This window comes from Budorcas taxicolor, chromosome 19 (genome assembly GCF_023091745.1).
Source record: "Budorcas taxicolor isolate Tak-1 chromosome 19, Takin1.1, whole genome shotgun sequence".
Classification (NCBI taxonomy): Eukaryota; Metazoa; Chordata; class Mammalia; order Artiodactyla; family Bovidae; genus Budorcas; species Budorcas taxicolor.
Genome location: NC_068928.1, coordinates 42,333,099 through 42,352,416, shown reverse-complemented (window position 1 = coordinate 42,352,416; position 19,318 = coordinate 42,333,099). Strand labels below are relative to the sequence as shown.

At 48.1% G+C, this 19,318-nt stretch overlaps 1 protein-coding gene and 1 non-coding gene across 2 annotated transcripts; one reads left to right on the top strand and one right to left on the bottom strand.

Annotated features, from left to right (window-relative positions):
* The first annotated feature begins 6,312 nt into the window (after positions 1 to 6,312).
* On the top strand, positions 6,313 to 6,385 carry TRNAE-CUC (transfer RNA glutamic acid (anticodon CUC)). Its single transcript has one exon. It is a non-coding gene; the product is annotated as a tRNA-Glu (tRNA).
* An 8,177-nt stretch (positions 6,386 to 14,562) lies between these two features.
* Positions 14,563 to 19,266, bottom strand: TUBG1 (tubulin gamma 1). The gene is made up of 11 exons (XM_052658744.1): positions 19,118 to 19,266; positions 18,683 to 18,795; positions 18,313 to 18,480; positions 17,369 to 17,437; positions 17,005 to 17,084; positions 16,455 to 16,581; positions 16,132 to 16,218; positions 15,885 to 16,034; positions 15,380 to 15,532; positions 15,135 to 15,296; positions 14,563 to 14,954 (listed from the first exon to the last, which is right to left on the bottom strand). The coding sequence occupies exons 1-11, from the start codon at positions 19,164 to 19,166 to the stop codon at positions 14,757 to 14,759; spliced, it is 1,356 nt and encodes a 451-aa protein (XP_052514704.1). The 5' UTR covers positions 19,167 to 19,266; the 3' UTR covers positions 14,563 to 14,756.
* Positions 19,267 to 19,318: the final 52 nt, after the last annotated feature.

Below are 19,318 nucleotides of genomic sequence, written 5' to 3'. Positions count from 1 at the left end.
TCTTTAATTTTCTTTCTGTTGCATTTATATTCACTTGAGGGACATTTCTGGAGAAGGAAATGGCACCCCACTCCAGTACTCTTGCCTAGAGAATTCTGTGGACAGAGGAGCCTGGTGGGTTGCTGTCCATGGGGTCGCACAGAGTCGGACACGACTGAAGCGACTTAGTATGCATGCATGCATTGGAGAAGGAAATGGCAACCCACTCCAGTATTCTTGCATAGAGAATCCCAGGGATGGAGGAGCCTGGTGGGCTGCCGTCTATGGGGTCGCACAGAGTTGGACACGACTGAAGCCATTTAGCAGCAGCAGCAGAGGGACATTTCTGAGTGCCCCAGCTATTTGTCAGTCACTAGACACAGCAATGAACAGGCCATTCCTTGCCCTCAGGGAGAAAAAATGAAGCTAAAAACATAAAATAATAAAGTGTGAGGAACTTCCCTGGTGGTCCAGTGTTTAAGACTCTGCCCTCCCAATGCAGGGAGCACAGGTTCCACCCCTGGTCAGGGAACTAACATGCCACATGGCTTAACAACAACAATTTTTTAAATTTTACAAAAAAAAAAAAATAACAATATGGTGACATTATGGCAGGGAAAGTACAGGATGCTAACATCATCAAAAACTCATGCGTGCTAAGTCACTTCAGTCATGTCTCACTCTGTATTACCCTAGGGACTGTAGCCTGCCAGGCTCCTCTGTCCATGGGATTCTCTAGACAAGAATACTGGGGTGGGTTGCCACGTCCTCCTCCAGGGGATCTTCTCAACTCGGGGATCGAACAGCATTTCTTGTCTCCTGCATTGACAGGAAGGTTCCTTTCCCACTAGCGCCACCTGGGAAGTCCCCAGGGTGCAGGTAGAACATATATGGAAAAGTCAGAAATCTTCATTGGAAGTGACTCTTAAGGAACATGCGAGAAGAATAAGGAGTCAGCCAGAGGAAGGAAGTGGAGCAACGAGATCTCAGAGGAGGAGACATGTGAAGAGAGCTGGAAAGCCAGAGCATGACTGGTTGAAGAACCTGAAGGAAGCCAAGCATGGCTGGAGAGTGAAGGGAGCCAAGGAGAGATGTTGTGCAGAAAAGGGCAGGGGCCAGTGCTTCTGGAGATGGCATCTAGCAGATGAGGGAGCAAGCTTCACAGCAGATGTCTGAGGAACTATTGTAGTCTCAAGATCGATTGAAACATCTGATCCTCCAAATAAATTTTCAGTGGATGTTAAGTCTTATCTAAGTGTCATATGCTTCAGGGAGCCGTTGGATCAGTCAAACTTTGGAGGGAACACACATCAAAAATTAGCTGTATAACATGTGTTAATTCTACTTTATAGTGAAAGAAACATCCATTATGTATTTTATTTATTTTGGGCGTCACTGGGTCTTTGTTGCTGCATGCAGGCTTTTCTCTAGTTATGGCAAGCAGGGGCTACTCTCTGTTGGCGTGCTTAGCTTCTAATTGTGGTGGCTTCTCTTGTTGTGGAGCTTGGGCTCTAGAGCTCAGGTTCAGTACTTGTGGCACACAGGCTTAGTTGCTCCACTGCATGTGGGATCTTCCTAGACCAGGGATTGAACCTGTGTGCCCTGCATTGGCAGGTGGATTCTTAAAAACTGGACCACCAGGGACGTCTGAAATATGTTTATTACAAATTTAAAAAGCATATCCCTTTTATGCTGTGATTTTTCCAGTAGTCATGTATGGATGTGAGAGTTGGGCTATAAAGAAAGTCGAGCACCAAAGAATCGATGCTTTTGAACCATGGTGTTGTAGAAGACTCTTGAGAGTCCCTTGGGCTGCAAGGAGATCCAACCAGTCAATCCTAAAGGAAATCAGTCCTGAATATTCATTGGAAGGACTGATGCTGAAGCTGAAACTCCAATACTTTGGCCACCTGATGGGAAGAATGGACTCATTGGAAAAGACCCTGATGCTGGCAAAGATTGAAGGCAGGAGGAGAAGGGGACAACAGAGGAAGAGATGGCTGGATGGCATCACTGACTCAATGGACATGAGTTTAAGCGAGCTCCAGGAGTTGGTGATGGACAGGGAAGCCTGGCGTGCTGCAGTCCATGGAGTCTCAAAGAGTTGGACATGACTGAACGACTAAACTGAACTGATCCCTTTTATATTTCCTGTATTTGCCGAAATTAGTTCTGAGGCAAAAGTTGATTTAATGTATAACTTTTAAAATTTAATGTAAACTTTTAATTAGATTTTTCATAAATACTTGTTCTAAAACAATAGATATAATTTATTTATTTATTTTAAAAAATATTTTTGGTTGCCCTGCAAAGCTTGTGGAATTTTAGATCCCTGACCAGGGATTAGACTGGGTCCTCTGCAGTGAGATCAAAGAATCTTAGCCACTGGACTACCAGGGAATTCCAAAAATAAATCTTTTTAAAAAAGGAGAGATACAAGAGATCCAGGTTTGATCCCTGGGTCAGGAAGATCCCCTGGAGGAGAAAATGGCACTCCAGTGCCATAATACTCCCGCTCCAGTATTCTTGCCTGGAAAATTCCATAGGAGCCTGGCAAAGAGTTGGACACAACTGCGTGACTGAGCTCATGCTCACACACACACAAAATTTATAGGGACTTCCTTGGTGGTCCAGGGGCCAAGACTCCACTTCCGCTGCAGGAGGCTCAGGTGACCAGCCCCTGATCCGGGAACTAAGATCCCACATGTGTTGGTGTGGCCAAAAATTTTAAAATAGCTGAACTATGTTTGGTAAATATTAAGAGAATTTCTTACTTATATTACTATATATGGAAATAGATATATGAATGTAACATCTAGTTGATTGTGTAGCTATATTTTTCAGCTCCCTTAATGAGGCACTAGTTCTTGAGTTAACCACGGGGAAATTGACCTTTTCTATTATCTTGATTGAATCATGGTTATATGAAGATTAGAAATTGCTGTGGCTTCCCTGGTGGTCCAGTGGTTAAGAATCCACCTTGCAATGCAGGGAACACCAGTTCGACCCCTGGTCTGGGAAGATCCCACATGCCTTGGGGAAACTGAGCCCATGTGCTGCAACTACTGAAGCCTGCTCACCCTAGAATCCATGCTCCACAACAGGAGAGGAGCCCCCACTTGTAGCAACTAGAGAAAGGACACGTGCAGCAATAAGACCCAGCACAGCCAAAAATAAATAAGTTAATTTTTTAAAAAAGAAATTGCTTATAATTGCCTTTCTTAGCCTTTCCACTGGACTCAAAGAAATATTTTATTTTGCCCATATTTACATTCTTATAAAGGGGAAAGCCTTCTATCTGCGGTAGATTATTGCTTTTGATGGTCCCTAATGAATCCTGCCTCTCAGTATTCTTGCCTCTGTGTAACTCCCTATCAGCCTTGGGCTCTGCATCCCACAAACCTGGGAGGATAAGCACCTGAGCACTGGGGCACACCCTCTTGGAACACTGTCCCAGATCAGCGTCTAGTCTACTGGAGGTTGGGAGGTCATGAGAAGAGCTGAGACTCCCTGCTCAGCACCAACTGCCAGACTTGTGAATGAGGCCAACTTGGAATGAATTTCCAGCTGTGCCAGCCATTTGTAATAGCCCAAGTGAGCCAGAGGAGACCAGTAAAAGAACTTTCCAGTCAATTCACAGAATCAGGAGAAACGATAAATCAAGATTTTATGCCTCTACGTTTTGCAATGAGTTTTTATGCAATCTGTAAATAATAGAAACAATGTCTTTTTACTGTGTTCAAGTTTAACCTTATAAAGGCAGGCTAGGATAAAATTATGAACAACACTTAGAATGTTTTACTTTGTAAATTGCTCTGTGGGAGATGGAAAAATTTTTATGCATGGAAGGGAAGGGCTTATTTTGATCTGTTGGTAAACTTTAATATAAATTAAAATCCACCAGGTCTTCTTCCAGTTTGAAAATTGTGGGATCATGTGATTATAAATGTTACAGGGTACACTAGAAATTTCATCAAGATATTTTTCTCATAAAGTAATGGATTCTTGGGACTTCCCTGGTGCTCTAGTGGTTAAGATTCCGTGCTCCCAATGCAGAGGGCACAGGTTTGATACCTGGTCGGGGAACTTGATCTCATATGCTGCAACTGAACATTCTGCACATTGCAACTAAAAGATCCTACGTGCCGCAGTGAAGACTGAAGATCCCGTTGGCACAGCCAAATTAGTTAATTAAGTAATTTTAAATTAATTAGTTAATTAATTTTAAAAAGTAATGGATTCTCACTAAAGAAAAATGAAAAAGACTAAAAATTATAAAAATAAAAAATAAATCAAGCATTATCCCACAATCCAGACATCTGTTGGCAATCATTTTGCTGTATTTTTTTCTCGGCAATTTTTCTGTGTTCCATTTAATATTTTTTCATGTTTAAATCAGGCTGAGGGGAGGTGAGTGTGGATATAAAACGGTGGCATGAGAGAGTCATGGGCTGTTGTTACAATGAAGTGTCATGTTTATGGTGGTGGTTATGTTAAGGTATACATGTTGTAAAATTGCACAGGGCCACACACACTTACATTCACTAACTGTATATATATAGTTTTCTATAAGTCTGCATACAGTCTGTGGATTGTGCCAATGTCAATTTCCTGGTTATGATATTGTACTATAGTTATGCAAGATGTTAACCCAAGGCTGGGTGCATGAGAGCATGCTAAGTAAGTCGCTTCAGTCGTGTCCAACTCTATATGACCTTATGGACTGTAGCCTGCCAGGCTCTTCTGTCCATGGGGATTCTCCAGGCAAGGGAATCTTCCCAACTCAGGGGTCCAACCCATGTCTCTTACATCTCCTGCATTTGCAGGCAGGGTCTATACCACTAGCGCCACCTGGGAAGCCCTGTGGCTGGGTAGGGTGTGTCAAAGACCTCACTGTGTGTTTCTTTGCACTTTTCTGTGAATTTATCATTTCACACTTAAAAAAAATCAGTGTGTAGCTAGGATTTTGTATCCTGTCTTTATATTTTCATTTTTAACACAAAATGTCCACATTTCATACCCACATCTCTTGATTACTATAAAAAATGAACCAAAAAAATCTGTCTTATTATAGAGTTAACTGCTAAGGAATAGGGTGCATTTCCAAAACACCTTTATTTGTTGGAACTTAATTATTGCAAGAATGCCAAAGCATTTTGTGGACTACATGGGGTTGTGTTTGATAGTTTAGAAAAGGAAATTACATGAAAAAATACAATTGTAACACTAACAAAGTATTGTGAAGTTGTGCATCTAGTGTGCTGCAGACAGAAAGGGGAATATTGTGTTTGAGCTCCCGGAGGAGGCCCGCCTGGGCCTGGCCAGGAATGATCTGAGGGCTTGGGGGGAGGGAAGGAAGCTGGGCTTGGCTACTGAGCAGAACTGGTCTGGGGCAGCTTAGGGTGGGGCAGTCTCTGGCTCCTGAGAAAAAAAAATGATAAAGAGCAGGCGTCAGTGTACCAGCAACGGCATTTAAGAATCCACTTTCAGAAAGAAGTGGCAGGACATAGACAAGAGATTTGATATCAGATTTGCCTAATATTGGTTGCAAAAAAAGTTAGGGAACAGGAGGGAATAGAAAGCAGGGGGTGGACAAGGCAATTGCAGTGAAAGCAAAAATAAACCCCTGGGACTGAATCAGACCTTTGTATAGCAGAGGAAAGCATAAACAAAACAAAAAGACACCCTGTGGAATGGGAGCAAGTATTTACAAATGACGTGACTGACAAGCGCCTTATTTCCCAAATATACGAACAGTTCATACCACTCTATCAAAAAAGCAAACAAACTAATTTTTCAAATGGGCAGAAGACCTTAATTTCTCCGAAGAAGACATCTATAGGGCCATTAGGAAAGTGAAAAGGTGCTCAACATCGATAATTACTAGGGAAATTCAAATAAAAACTGCAATGAAGTACCACCCCAGACTGGTCAGAATGGCCATCACTGAAAAGTCTACAGGGGAGACTTTTCTGGTGGTCCAGTGGTTAGGAATCTGATTGCCAGTGCAGGGGACATGGGTTTGATCCCACATGCTGTGGAGCAGCAAAGTCCATACGACACAACTGCTGAAGCCCAAGTGCTCTCTACTAGGCCCACCCACTGCAACTACTGAGTCTGCATGCTATTGAGTTCAAGGGCTGCACCTACTGAAGCCCAAACACCTAAAGCCTGTGCTCAGCAACAAGAGAAGCCACTGCTGTGAGAAGCTTATGAACCACAACGAAGAGTATCCCATGCTCACTGCACTAGACAAATTCTGTGCACAGCAATGAAAACCCAGCACAGCCATAAATAAATGATAATTAAAAAATATAAAAGTTTACAGGGACTTCCCTGGTGGTCTAGTGGCTAAGACTATGCACTCTCAATGCAGGGGGCCTGGGTTTGATTCCTGGTCAGGGAGCTGCAAGCTTGTGTGCCGAAGATCTTATGGGCTGCAACCTGATGCAGCCAAAAAAAAAAAAAAAGTCTACAAATAAATGTTGGAAAGGGTGTGGAGAAAAAGGGACTCTCTTACACTGTTGGTGGGAATGTAAATTGGTGCAGCCACTATGGAAAATAGTATGGAATTTCCTTAGAAAAACTAAAAACAGAGTTGCCATGTGACCCAGAAATCCCACTTCTGGACATATATCTGGAGAAAACTCTTAATTAAAAAAGATACACACACCCCAGTGTTCATTGCAGCACTATTTACAGTAGCCAAGACACGGAAGCAACCTAAATGACCATCATCAGGCAAATGGATAAAGAAAATATGGTACATGTATACAATGGAATACTGCTGAGTCATAAAAATCAATAAAATTATGCCATTTGCAGCAACATGGATGGACCTCGAGATGATCATACTAAGTGAAGCAAGTCAGAAAAAGACCATATAATATCACTTTACGTGGAATCTATAATGTGACACAGGGGCTTCCCTGGTGGCTCAGTGGTAAACAATCGCGTACCAGTGCAGGAAATACAGGTTCGATCCCTGATGCAGGAAGATCCCACATGCCCCGGAGCACCAAGCCTGTGCCCCACAACTGCTGAGTCTGTGCTCTAGAACCTGTGCTCCCAAACAAGAGAAGCCACCACAGTGAGAAGCCTGCACACCGCTAGTAGAGGAAAGCCCATGCACCGGTGAAGACCCAGCACAGCCCCAAATCAATAAAATTATTAAAAATAAAATATGACACAAATGGACTTATGTATGAAACAGAGGCAGACCCATAGACTTAGAAAGCAAACTTATGGTTACCCAAGAGGAAAGGGGGTGGGAGAGGGGTAAATTAAGAGTTTGGAATTGACAGAAACAAACTACTATGTATAAAATAGTTAAACTTTGTCCTGTTGTATAGCAGAGGGAACTATATGCAACATCCTGTAATAAATAATAATGGGGATAAAAAAGAAAGCAGGAGGTGGGGGTGAGGGTCATTTGGGGGGAAAAGTCTAGAAAGGGCAGGCTGGTGGCTGGAGCTTCGCAGCTGGCCTTCAAGGGCTCCTCTTTGCTTTGAGAATAAAGTCCGAACTCTACATGGCATAAAAGGCCCTACGTGACTGGCCTGGTCTTGGAATATCTCCCTGACCTGGTCTCCCATTGCTTCCCCAAATGTACCTCTGCATCTTTGCAGCTTCCAAACCCACGGTCCTGTTTTGGGGCCTCCCTCCTCTCCCAGGCGTTCTTCCCGGTGCTTACCATGATTTTCCCTGTGGACGTCAGTGCCTTAACTGCTCCCTTCGCGTAAAAGACCCCGGCTGGTTTCTCTCTGTGAAGCCTACTATCATACCTGGGTTGGGCCACAAACTCCTTTCTCTGTCTGGTCTCCCCTCAGCCCTAAATGGGGCTTCTCAAGCGCTTCAGTGGTGAAGAATCCACCTGCCAAGCAGGAGACGTGGGTTCAATCCCTTCACTGGGAAGATCCCCTAGAGAAGGAAATGGCTACCCACTCCAGTATTCTTGCCTGGAGAATTCCATGGACAGAGGAGCCTGGCGGGCTACAGTCCATGGGGTCGCAGAGAGTTGAACTGAGCACGCACGCCATGCCATATATGCAGTCCTAGGTGAGCCCTGGTGGCCTCATTTGCCTGTTGCAAGTGTCCCCTCTAAACTACTGATGGGAGAGGAATGGCTGAGCTTCAGAGGAGAGTGAGCTACACCTCACACTCCCCTGCCCAGACTGGGCCTTTGCATATGCCAGCCCTCCTGCCCTCTCCTACATCTCCACTTGGGAAGCTTTTCCTCAGAGTTCAAGACCCTGTCAACAATTGTTCCTCTGTAGGACTCCCACACTGACCTCCCACAGCCTCTCCTTCTTGCAAATATTCAACAGATATTTATTGAGCATACACTGTTGTGATCCTACTGATATTTGCTTACCATCTAGACTGTCACTTTCTGTGTAGATGTCTCGGGCTGCGAATTTTTTGAGATTCTAAGCACCTTAGTTTATTCATCTAGGTATCCCCAGTTCCTGGAAAGGGTTTGGGTGCATGGTACACCTCTAATAGATTTGTTTTTTAAAAAATAAATAACCTGGAGTCCAGGGGCTAAGACTCTGCGCTCCCAGGGCAGGGGGCCTGGGTTGGATCGTTGGTTAGGGAACTAGGTTCCACATGCCACAACTGAAGATCTCGCAGGCCACAATGAAGACCCAGAGCAAATAAATATTTTTTAAAAATAAAAATGAATAAACTTTATTATACAGGAAAATTATTTTCAAGAAATTCCTAACAGTCCTTAAGGCTAGAAGGTAGATTTAAGGTCACCTCATCCATCTCCTGGCATCCATCCATTCCAAGCAAGTCATCGTGCAGAATCTACTTGACCAAGTTCACTGCAGGGGAACTCACGGTCCGCGTGGCCACTTGCTCCACTCGAGGGTAGTGTTGATCATGGAGAAGTTCCCCTGCTGTGAAGCTGGGTCCTGCCCCTCTGTGGTTCCCTCCACTGTTCCTTACTCTTCTTCCTGGAGTATCACAGAATGAGACCCTTCCTCTTGCCGCTGACAGCCCATCATATATTTGACATTCATCACATCTGTCTTTTCTTTCCAGGTACAGAAAAACCACTTACTAGCCATGTGACTCTGAGCTTCACTTTCTTCTGAGCTTCAGTTTCCTTGTTTGTAAAATTGGGCTAATATCTATCTATATGGCTGTCAAAATTAAATGAGCTCATAAATGTAAAGTGTGTAAACTAGTGCTTGTGTGTGTGTGTGCTCAGTCGCTCAGTCGTGTCCAGCTCTTTGCGACCCCATGGACTGTAGCCTGCCAGGCTCTTCTGTCCATGGGATTCTCCAGGCAAGAATACTGGAGTGGGTTGTCATGCCCTCCTCCAGGGGATCTTCCCAACCCAGCGATTGAACCCAGGTCTCCCACATTGCAGGCAGATTCTTTACCATCTGAGCCACCAGGGAAGCCTAAGAATATTGGAGTGGGCAGCCTATCCCTTCTCCAGGGGAACTTCCTGACTGAGGAATCAAACTGGGGTCTCCTGTATTGTAGGCAGATTCTTTACCAGCTTAGCCACCAGGGAAGCCCAGAATAGTGCTTAGTGTATATTAAATGTTCAATACTGATTCCAATTTTAGTTTGTATTACATTTTACATTCAGCACTTAAAATTGAACAACTTATATTTGAGACAGTTAATTAAAATACATGATGACATACAAAAATTATATTATTAATATTTTACGAATATGTAATAAAATCACATTATATATTGCCCACTCCTGATAAGAGCTTCCCTGGTGGCTCAGAGGGTAAAGCATCTGCCTGCAATGTGGGAGACCTGGGTTCGATCCCTGGGTCGGGAAGATCCCCAGAGAAGGAAATGGCAACTCACTCTGGTACTCTTGCCTAGAAAATCCCATGGACGGAGAAGCCTGGTAGGCTACAGTCCATGGGGTCGCAAAGAGTCAGACACGACTGAGTGACTTCACTTGCACTTTCTTTCACTCCTGATAAAATTGGAAACCCCCTCAGGTAGGGTCCATTGTGAAGTTTAATGGGCAACTTGGTCTGTATTTTTTAAATTATTTATTTATTTATTTATTTTTCGCTGCACTGGGTCTTCATTGCTGCAGGAGGCCTTTCTCTAGTGGCAGTGAACAGGGGCTACTCTCTAGCTGGAGTGTACAGGCTTCTCACTGCGGTAGCCTCTCTTGTTGCAGAGCTCAGTAGTCATGGCATGCAGGCTTAGGTACCCCATGTTATGTGGGATCTTCCTGGACCAGGGATCGAACTGGTATGCCCTGCATTGCAAGGCAGATTCTTAACCACTGGGCCACCAGAGAAGCCCAGTCTCTATTTTTAATAAATGCTTGCTCAATTATGAACAAATGTCTACTAGGTCTGAACTCAGCCCTGATCACTCACATATACTGCCTTGAGATTTTCCAATCATTCTCTATGGTGTTCTTAAATTTAGGGTGACCAGCTGTCCTGGTTTTCCCAGAAATGAGGAAATATGGAAATTTAGTTTTAAAACTGAATCTGAAGGGGGTTCCCGGGACTCAAGACTTTCAGTGCCAAAACCGGGATGAATTGGTCACCCTACTAATAATTCAGTGCCCCTGGATTTGAGGATTGAGGGTTAGTGAGAACTACCTACTTCTGGATTCCACGACCAAGGTCACCACTACAGCAATGCCACAGACATGTAGATGGTGTTTCCAGTATGGTCTCACAGCGGTATTAGACCTTGATTGACAGAGCCTGCAGCTGTGCAAGAAAATTTTATCATTTCACACTGTAGTGGTCAGGCCATATGTAATTTAAACTTATACATGATGGATTAATAAATCAGCGTGTCAATTTAAATGCTCTTGTGACTTTTCTAGGGCAGCCCCTTACCTGCTTCAGATCCTCAAGAGGGATTGGAGAGTGAGCAAGTGGTGGTGGGGGGGAGCGGTGTGGGCATTACAGGAGGGAGGATTGTGTGTTGGATTTTAGTTGCTCAATCCTGTCTGACTCTTTTGCAACCCATGGACTGTAGCCCACCAGGCTCCTCTGTCCATGGGAAAGAAAGAATACTGGAATGTGTTGCCATTTCCTTCTCCGGGGGATCTTCCTAACCCAGGTATTGAACCCGAATCTCCTGCATTACAGGCAGGTTCTTTACCTCTGAGCCACTGGAGAAGCCCTCTGTGTTGGATTTTAACTGCCTCTCTAGGGCAGAGTGCCCATTTCCAGGGATTTCTAGAATACCTGTGTCTGGTGGAGACCATGAATAAGGCTTGCTAGACTGACTCACCAACTCTGTGCAGCGACTCTGCTCACCTGCCCATCCTTGAGTTCATCACCTCCTGGTTTCATCTCAACACACTTTTGGAAGTTACAATCTCAACGTTTCACTCTATTTTTATTTTTTAAGGAATGTATTTATTTTTTTGGCTGTGCTGGGTCTTTATTGCAGCCCATGGGCTCTTAGTTGTGGCCCGTGGACTTCTGTCTAGTTGCAGCGCATGTGGGCTCATTTGCCCCAAGGCATGTGGGATCTTAATTCCCTGACCAGGGATTGAACCTGCTGCATCCCCTGCACTGGAAGACAATTCTTCACCACTGGACCACAAGGGAAGTCCCTCAGTCTGTTTTTAAAGTGCTTCCTACTGCTAGATCTCTGTCTCAGGCACATTTAAAGGTCCCCGTGGTCACATCACACTGAAGTGTTCTGGAAAAATTACCTTTAAATGGCTCATCTTTGAACTTCCCTGATGGTTCAGTTGTTAAGAATCTGCCTGCCAATACAGGGTACACAGGTTCAGTCCCTGGTCTGGGAAAATTCCACATGCCACAGAGCAACTAAACCCCTGGGTTGCAATGACTGAAGCCCTAGAGCCCGTGCTCTAGGAAAAGCACAGGAGAAGCCACCACAAGAAGTCCGCTTGCTGAAACTAGAGTAGTCTCCGCTCACCGCAGCAAGAGAAAGCCCACACACAGCAACGAAGACCCAGCACAGCCAAAAAATAAATGCTTAAATAAAATAAATTGTTCATTTTCTCTGATTTGCTTAGTCCAGAAGCGGTTCCTGTTCCAGGCTTGAGCATTCTGCTCGCTCCAGCTCCTCCGAAACAGTCCTGTCGCTCATAAGGGACAGTCATTTCTGTGGCTGGCAGGCTCTCAGACCACAGGGATTTTTCTCACCGGCACCACCTGCTGCCCTGATCCCAGAGGCCTCCCTCCCTTTCCACCTGGCCTCCTCGCTGCCCTCTGGTTGACACACTTTGGGGTTTGCTGCTGGCCAAGAACAGGGAGGGGTTGGGCTGGTGTGGGGTGATGGGTGATCTGGAAATAGCCTTGGGGGAGGGGCCCAGCTCTGAAGCTGGCATTGAGGTGTTAGTCTGTGCTGAGACACTCAGCAGTCAGAAAAAGGAGGCATCTTTGTTAAGTCCAGTTCCCCCTCCTGAGGAGGTTATTCACCCCTCTGGGTCGGTAGCTAGTAATATCCACATACAACTTCGACTCCAGATTCCCTAGGTATTCCCTCCCTCCTGGGCTCCATACTCTTTAGGCTCTCAAAGGAGGGTTCTGGGATGGTTGTGGCCTGGAGGGGGGCCAGCTGGCTCTTCACATACAGCAGCCTCACCACATCTGCCAGCTAGCTCATGATCCCCTACTCAGCACCAGCCAGTCATGCAGATGCCCCAGGAGATGAAAGGCAGGTCATCAGTGGCAAGGGTGGGAGCAACACAAGGTATCCAGGGTGCAGGGGTCAGAGGTAGAGCTGAGAAGGGACCTGGTGCCCATTGGTTTTTCCTAGTCATCTTCTTCCCTCCTGGATGAACAGGCAGCTGGCTGACAACAAGGCTGGCTCTCCTGAGTCTACCACCTACAGACCCTGGCAACCAAAAGTGACAGGCTCATGCTTTGACAGTGGTGGTGACAGGCTTTGATGTGTTCAGCCTCCCTGCCACCCTCAGGCAGCCCAGGGCCTGGCTTGTGACCGTGCATTCTCAGCCCATCAGTCCTTTAAGTGTCCCCTTTGTTTATGAAGGTCTGCCCTGTGTGTTGCTCACTTTGTTTACATCCAGAGCTTTATGAAAGATACATTGGTTCATGAAAGGAAAAGTGTGTCCCCAGGCTAACAGGGAGCAAGAGGGATAAAAGTCCTAGTTCACCCTAAGTGAAGGGGACTGTTCAGCCTTCATGCAGAGTTGGAGGGACTTTCTTGGGCTGGTGCTTCATCTGCTTGCTGAGCCCTGCCAGTACCATCCTTCCCATCTATAGGGCCTGGGTTCTCTGGGTTTGGCCCCAGACATCCTGGTGGTGAGGCAAAGAAGACTGCCCTGACCGGGGTGATAGGGATGCTTGGTGGGTTTACCTGCTGCCTGCTGAGGCCGACACCCCCTCCCTCCCTGGACTCCACCTGCCCAATATGCACAGGTGTTCCAGGTCCCCACATCCTGTGACAACCGTGGACCCATCCCATGGCTCCAAGACCCCAGAAATGGGACTCTTCTACACCAGCCCAGGAAGGTATCACAAAAGCAGGACGTGCGATGGTTAGGAACACCTATGCCAGGCAGTCAAACCAGGGTTTGACTCTAACTCTACTCTTCACCAGCTGGGCAACTGGGTAAATTAATCACTCAGCCTGTTTCCTCATTTACAAAACGGGGTTAATAACATTTACTACTTCATAGGGCTGTCCTGAGGATTAAACAAAATAATGCAGAGCACCTGGCACAGGGTCCACATGCATGTAAAAGTTACTACAACCCTCACCTAAGAGGGGCCCTGACAATCCATCAGTCTATGGACAACCTGCTTTGTCCTTTTGATGCTGAGGACTTAGGCCACTGTGTATTGACTACTTCCCTGCAATCTTGTACCAGAAGTAGAAGGCTCTGGGACTTCCCCTGTTGTCCAGTGCTAAGACTCCATGCTCCCAATGCAGGGGACCTGGGTTCAATCCCTGGTCAGGGAACTAGATCCCACCTACCTCAACTAAGAGTTTGCATGCTGCAACTAAAGATCCACAGCAAATTAATTAATTAAAAAGAAAAAGGCAACTCTGGCCTTTGAAATAACCGAATTTTGGCACCTTAGATATGGGTCTACTTTTGGCCCTGCTTCCAGTCCAGGCTTTGGATTTGGTTTCCTGATTTGATCATCCTAGACTCCACTTGCTTGACCAGGGCTTTCCAGGACTGGCTTTCTGTCACTGCCCTGCCTGCAAGATTAAAGGCATTTGGGCTGACTCTACTGCCTGTCCAGGGCTTGGTGGCGGGGGTGGTGGCCGCAGGCCTGCTGCTGTGATGACCAATGGGACATTGAGATGTGGGAATGTGAAACTGGTGAATGGTCACCATATGGGGAGGTGGCGGGTGGGAGGAACTGGGATACAGAGTGTCAGGAGAGCAAGGCAGTGTTTGTGGGCCTGTTTGCCCTGAAAAGGAATGTCTCAGGTGAGTCAGCCCACCCATGTTCTCCAGTACTAAGCAGGGGAGGGAAAAGCTAGAGGAGGCCATTTGCTTAGAGTTGAAGGTGTAGGAAGTAGAGCAAGACCCCATCAGAATGATGGAGAAAGAACAGGCACCCCCCCTCTTCCAGTTCCCCAAGACTTCAAAGTCCAGTGACTTGATTTACATCCAGTGCTTTATTAAACATAAACAGTCTCACAAGGAGATTACATGTGGCCTCAGGTCAACAGAGAGTATGGGTAAGTGTGTTGGTAAGAAAGAGGTGCGAGGTCCCTGATCTGTGCTCTGAGGGGTGGTCAGTCAGGCGGGGCCTGGGCCAACCAGTAAGGCAGATGAGGGTCCCTGTCCGGAGGACTCACTGCTCCTGGGTGCCCCAGGAGATGTAGTCTGGCCTTGTGGCTGCATGGTACTCATCGATGAGCTGCTGCACAATCTCCCTGGATGTGTCCAGCTCGTCAAAGTTCTCCTTGAAGATGTCCTCCTTGCGGAACTGCTCCAGGAAGGCCTCCCGCTTCCGCAGCTTGTCGTACTGGCGACAGGTCCGCTCGAAGAGCTTAGGGTATACAAAAAGGACTTAGGGTAGAGAGGGGTCACGGAGAACTTCAAGGAACCATGTGGCCCAGAAAGCCAGGGAACCAAGGCTGGGCTATCCCCACAGTAAAAAAGCCAGAAGCAGGGGCAGCAGGGTTGTAGAGAGATAAGGAACTACCATAAAGATGACTATGGGGCTCACCGAGGAGATGCTGGTGTGGTTGGCCATCATGAGCCCACTGACCCTGTGGGCAGAAGGCAGGTAGGGCGACTTCCTAGACAGGGCCACCTGGATGCTGGCGGGGCCCCAGGGGATGAAGTTGGCCAGCTTCCGTTCCCGGATCCTCTGCAGGCTCTTGTGCACCTGGGGTGGGCACAGGAATGGTGGTGGTAGCCTCTCCTCTACCCCTATGGGCTCCGGGGGTAGGACAAAGGGGCTTCACCTACCTGGGTGGGGTCCACCTCCCCCTGGATGATGTTGAGGATGGCGATGTAGCAGTGGTTGGTCTGGCGATCCCGGCCTGTGGACACCATCACGTTCTTGGGCTGCAGCAGTCGCCTCATGACATCCAGGACCGTGGTCTTTCTCACGCTGGCCACCTGGGGGGAGAGTAGCCACAGGGCAGCCCGGCACTCAGGGCAGAGGAGAGAGACGCATGGACAGAGAGCACGAGGTGACGCACGGCCCCATCAGACGCAGGGGAGCCTGGTCTCTGGGGAGTGTCCTTAGACTCAGGTCCTCACTGAGGCATCAGAGATCTCAGTCCCCCCGAGCTCAGCTAACTCATGCCCTTGTGCAGGAGCATCAGCAGACTCCATACAGCCCGGGTCCTGCAGGGCGCCACAGGCAGGGGGAGTGGAGAGCAAGTCAGCCAGGAAGCAGGGCCTCCAGGTGCAGCAGAGAGAAGGGAAAGGCTGGTCAGGGCCTGCTGGGCCTGAGGGCTGCTCTTACCGACTGGTCCGTGGTGAGGGGGGTGTAACCAGTCATGAGGAAGTGGAGCCGTGGCGTGGGAATGAGTGAAGCGATGAGGCCGATGAGGTCATTGTTCATGTAGCCGGGGTAGCGCAGGGTGGTGGTGCTGGCTGACATGATGGTGGACACCTGGGGACAGCATGTCGAGTCATGGGCCTTGTCCTGGGGGCCTCCCTTCCTTAGATGGTGCTTCGGGAAGGAGGGAGTCCAGGAGCAGGGGGCTCACCAGCTGGTTGATCTGGGAGAATGAGGGATTCTGGATGTGCAGGCGGTCTGTGGCAATCCGGTTCAGGGCTGTGTTGTCCAGCACCACCTGGGGGGACAGAAGAGAGTGTCAGACTTAGGAGGACAGAAAGTACAGGAGCTCTGCCTGAGTCTGGGCTATGACGGTTTCATTTCCCTGGTGCTTCATGGCCAGAAAGACCCATCCAAAAGAGACTTGAACAAGACTGGGGCACGGGAAGGTTCAAAATGGGACTTTTAAAAATGCATGAAAAGATGAAATAAACAGGGGGTTGGGACTGGAGTAAGGGAGACTCCAGGACTCACCACACAGTCGGCGTTCTGGGTCAGCCTCTTGAGCGTGAGCAGTGAGTTGTAGGGCTGGACCACCACATCGCTCATCTCATCCTGGTTCGGAAACACTGAGTATGTCTGCACCAGCTTCTTGGGGTACCTAGTGATGTTTGAGAAAGGATGGTCAAGGGCAACAGACTAGAGGCTTGGTAAACTTGGGGCTTCTAATGATTGTCAGGATGGGGAAATTGGGGTTCGGGTCATAGGACAGCAGAGAAGGGAGACTTGGCTTTTGGCAGTCTGTAACCCAAAAGGTGGGAAGGGCAGAGAGACATCTTAGGACCTAGAGTTTTAACTCCAAATTAGGCTTACTCCCTGAATCTTCATCAAAGATCAGGATTCTAGACTCTGGTTCCAACCACGAGGAGTGTGATTGGGTTCCTGATCATTGTACCTTTCCTTCCTCAATACAGCAGGGAACGGAAGGGTCCTTTCCTGCTCCAGTGAATGGGAAGGTTTTATCTGGAGGGCCTCCCAGTCACCTGGGAAACCAAATCCTCTCTGTCCTTCAAAACAGACTTACCTGTCATTGAGCCGTTCTAAGAGGTAGGAGCCCAGGCCAGAGCCTGTTCCCCCAGCGATGGAGTGACACAGCACGAAGCCCTGCATGGGGAAGGGGCGGTCAGTATCTAGGTTTCAAGTGGCAGGATTTCCAATTTTACCCATCTCATAACTTCCTGGACTCCTATCTTCCCAGGACCTCTCCTCCACTCCCCCACCCCCCCCCACACAGATTAGCAGACTCTTCGTTATTTCCAACAAGGCCCTGTGGCTTCTGTCCAGTGCAAAGGTTGCACGGGGAGGGTCCCACACCTAACAGACGGCTTCTAAAGGGTGCTGCCTAGCAGTCCCCTGCTGGCTGTCACCGGCATTCCTAAGATGCTCACCTCTAGGCTGTCGCTGCCATCTGCCTCCCGGTCTATGATGTCGAAAATGTCCTCGTGGATCTTCTCTCCCTGTACAGACATGGAGGGCATCAGAGTGGGGCAGGACTAAGCGACAAGACTAAGGGCAGGACTTTGGCCTCGGAATAGCCACCCTCCATTCTCCTTATAGTACCTAAAAGTCCTTTTCGGAACACAGTGGTCCTGCTTTTTGTTTGCACTGAAAGGTAGTACAGCCTGGTGGTTACGAGCAGAGTCTCTACATCCAGACTGCCTGAATGCCTGTATTAGCTCTAGGTCTAGTTAGTCGGGTGACTCTGGGCGTGCTACTTCATCTCTCTATACCTCAGTTTCCTCATCTGTACAATGAAGGCACTAATACAGGTCCACAGTGCCTCATCTAAAATTCTTGGGGCATTATGTTTCAGAATTCAGATATTTCAGATTCTAGGAGGGCTACATGGTGTGTATAACACAAGCCAAGTAGAACATCAGTGGGGCAGGGTTCTGAGCGGTGCTAACCAAATACATTAATATTTCTTTAGTGAAAGGAATGAGAAGTGGCAGCAAGTTGAACAGAAGCTATAAACTAGCTTATCTCTATTGAGATTTGGTTTTGCTGCTAAATGAGTAGTTATAAACCCTCTTTTGGTTTCAGAGTTTTCTGGGTTCCGGAAACCTACAGAGACTGGACCTGTAGTACCTACCTCTAGGATCCTTGGAAGGTCTGGGTAAGTTAATTTATGTAAAACACTAACAATGGCCTGGCATCCGGCATGAGCCAAGTGCAGTCTCTTATGACCATTACATAGTTCGCTCAGAACCCCCTCAGTCACATCTCTCTCTCCACTCATATATTCTCCATCTGGTTTATCTTCTCTTTAGGAAGTCATAGGGCCAGTCCCCATGCAGGAGTGGAGTTCTTCTGCCAGGGAACAGCAAATGACCTGGGAGAATCCACTGGCCCAGTTGTTGCCAGCTCCTCCTCCATGCTCTGACAGGTAGATGTTCTCTGGGTTGTAGAGCTTGGCATAAGGGGAGTTGAGAATGGAGTGGATCACCCTGGGCTCCAGGTCCAGCAGCACTGCCCTCGGGATGTAGTGCTCATCGTCTGCCTGTAAAGGGGAGTTTAGGATGGGCCCAGTCAGCTCGGGCCTGCCCAGTCCTCCAGTCCTCCCAACCCTGGTCCTGCCTCCCTCCCTCTTCAAGCCAGCCTCCCTGGCTCCTCTGCCCAGTGGGCTTCCCAGTACCAAGCCACTGCCCTTCCCTTCAGAACCCCTGGGCCACTACCGGCCCTGGCTAAGTCCCTGGGGGCACCTGGTAGAAAAAGACGTCCTTGCGATCAGTGCCCTCGGTGGCGAACTCCTCCACGATGCCCTCGGGGCTGATACCATGCTCGGCGCACAGCTGTTTCCAGAACTCGAACCCAACTGACGGGAGGAACGAGGGCGGGAAGAAAGAGGATATCTGGGTCTGGGCAGGTTCCAACTAGGAGCTGGGGGACTCAATGCCTGGGTCCAGCGATAGGAAGTCAAGCTTCGGGAGTCTCTCGTGTCAGAGGAAAGGGCAGTATATCAGCGACTGGGCAGAGGAGGGCCCCTTGGGGTTGAGCAGCTGGATACTGGGTCAGGCATGTCCCACCTTTCGGAGAACTACGATTCTGGGAAGGGCAGATGGAGTTCAGGATCCCACAGCGAGATCCCGTAGAACCTAAGAAACCCTGGCTAGTGGAGGGGCCGGAAGTTCGCTCACTCTGATTGCCGCACTGGCCCAGCTGTAGGGTGATGATCTCCCTCGGCATCTCTCCTCTGGCAGCTGCGTTGCAGCCGCTCTCTACAGCAAAGCTACCGCTCTCGCCACAGAAAAGCTGCCTCTCCCGCCAGCAAAGCCGCCGCTCGCTAGCCCGTTGCACTGCGCATACGCCAAAACTTGCCCCGCCCCCAAACTTCCTCT

Coding starts and splice junctions, on each gene's coding strand:
- TUBG1 (XM_052658744.1), bottom strand. CDS start 19,166: ATGCCGAGGGAGATCATCACCCTACAGCTGGGCCAGTGCGGCAATCAG. Junction 18,796..19,117: donor GGGCCAGTGCGGCAATCAGA/GTGAGCGAACTT, acceptor TCCTCCCGTCAG/TTGGGTTCGAGTTCTGGAAA. Junction 18,481..18,682: donor AGGACGTCTTTTTCTACCAG/GTGCCCCCAGGG, acceptor TCCCCTTTACAG/GCAGACGATGAGCACTACAT.